This window comes from Cyprinodon variegatus, unplaced genomic scaffold (genome assembly GCF_000732505.1).
Source record: "Cyprinodon variegatus isolate N-32 unplaced genomic scaffold, C_variegatus-1.0 Scaffold556, whole genome shotgun sequence".
Taxonomy (NCBI): domain Eukaryota; kingdom Metazoa; phylum Chordata; class Actinopteri; order Cyprinodontiformes; family Cyprinodontidae; genus Cyprinodon; species Cyprinodon variegatus.
Window position 1 is genome coordinate 176,471 of NW_015151009.1, and position 1,984 is coordinate 178,454.

At 39.0% G+C, this 1,984-nt stretch overlaps 1 protein-coding gene across 1 annotated transcript in view; it reads left to right on the forward strand.

The window, feature by feature from the left end:
• Positions 1–1,984, forward strand: part of LOC107095554 (uncharacterized protein YqjL-like) — a 47,759-nt gene that overhangs the window by 16,698 nt on the left and 29,077 nt on the right. The window contains exon 7 of the mRNA XM_015391693.1: positions 808–882. Within this exon, the coding sequence (XP_015247179.1) occupies positions 808–882 (75 nt within the window). The remainder of the gene's footprint in view (positions 1–807; positions 883–1,984) is intronic.

Here is a 1,984-nt window from a genome sequence, read left to right on the forward strand (position 1 = left end):
CAGCCTGCCAGGAAATGGCAACTCAAATGAAAAATATATTAATGTACAGAAAACCAAGCGAGAAATGACAAAATGAGTCAACTAAATGTGTGCACCCAAATAGTCAACCAATGCCAAATCAAAAAAATGAAATACAGTACAGTAAAATAGAAGATTTAATGAAAGAATTACCAGACCATTTGTTGTGTGGTTCACATGCAGCTATCACAGGAACATAAGGAACAATCAGATCTCTAATAAAAGATGGACATTGTCCATTTAAGGCTTTATTTGTGTTAAATTCTATTCTTAAAATACAGTGAAGCAAATGAAGAGAAGCCAGGATAGGAGAGAAATGATCTCTCTTTTTAATTTTTAATTCAAATTGTTTTATTAGATATTTTTTATAGATATTAGCAAATATCTATGAAATATCATATGCTTTACTGAGCTGGTCAATTTCCAGCTTTTAAGCTGAAGATGTTCCAGTATCCTTCCCCATCAACCAGCATAATTCAACCACCTCTCTGACAACTTGGTGATTAACATGTCAGCATCCTCGTACCAGTGCGGAAGATTTACAGTTTTATTTGGCACAACGTTCCTGTCGTTAAGAGAATGATATAGGGATGGGTTGAAGAAACCTTTCCAAATGGAAATATTACCTGAGAGTATGTGGTGCCATAAAATGACAAATCTGCAGCATGACGGCCGGGATGGCACCATCTATTTCACGCTCATTATGGCCTAGGCTTGGAGGGTAAAGTGGTCGAGTTTTCGTAGTCTTACTTCGTCTGAGTGTGTGTGTGTGTGTGTCCTTGTCCTCAGGCAAGTGTCAGACCTGGTGCTGATAGATCCCATCCCGGAGGACATTTTTGAAGAGGACCAATGGAAGGAGTACTGGTGAGTACATTGGATGCTGCCTGTCTGTGGGAGGAGGAAAAATGTGGAGGGTGAAGGAGCTTCGAATGAATATTAGGAAGCAGAGAAAGAGGGGAGATGGAAAGCTTTAAAGTTGATTTGTAATAAAGGAAACAGAGAAAAAAGATGTTTTATGTATGCATCTGATTAGTCTGCTGGGTGGGGCTCGTTAGCATGATTAATTGGAGGCCAAGGAAGCTCGTTAGCAGCCTGTAGCCTTCTGGCAGGAAACAGATGAGTGGGGAACAAAGTGTTGTGGCAGCGGTAGGGACTGGGTTTCTAAAAGTGTAAAATACACCCTGTTTAATCTGCATGGGATGATTCAACGTGGAGTGGTAGTCATAGCCGCAGCACATGTTTCATTATTCTGTACTTATCATACATGAGAGGGCAGAGGAGGACCGTCGATTGAAATGCCAGTTATGCAACACTCTCCGTGTCTCTGATTGCTAACAAGTACAGCATGTCCTATATAGTTGTCAAATGGTACGGCACCACTTCAGATTTTGTTATGAGTGTATAATTGATCAAATCATCAAAGGCTTTTGGATTTCACTGACAGCATAGCCTCAGCATGTGCGTGGTAAATCGCATCTCGAAAGCACATCGTTCACGGTTTTCTCAGTTTGCTGTTCAATTTTTTAGCCCAGAAGACACAGTGGATGGATATCTTCCATAAGCAGGTTCTCATATTGAAAAATATTGAAGTGTCGCATGCACTGCCAAAAACTGAACTCCAAGTCAATTTTTCTTAAAGTAAATGCACTTTTTTATTGAAGAAGGTAGGTGAGACACTTTGCTACTGAAAAAAAAGACAGTTTACTTTAAAAAACAAACAAACAAAAAAACAATTGCGTTGTGTTATTCCAAGTACATAATGTTTAATGATTAAAACTACTCATTCCATTGAGAGATCATCTTATTTAGCTACTCAAATTAATGAATGATCCAGGGTCATTATTAGCAGGTATTTATGGTGATACTGATATTGGGTAGTCCTTAAAGGAATAGTACACCCAAAACATGATTAGCCTTCATTTTCTACTCACCCCCATGCTGAACAACACTCTGGAGTACTTTTTTG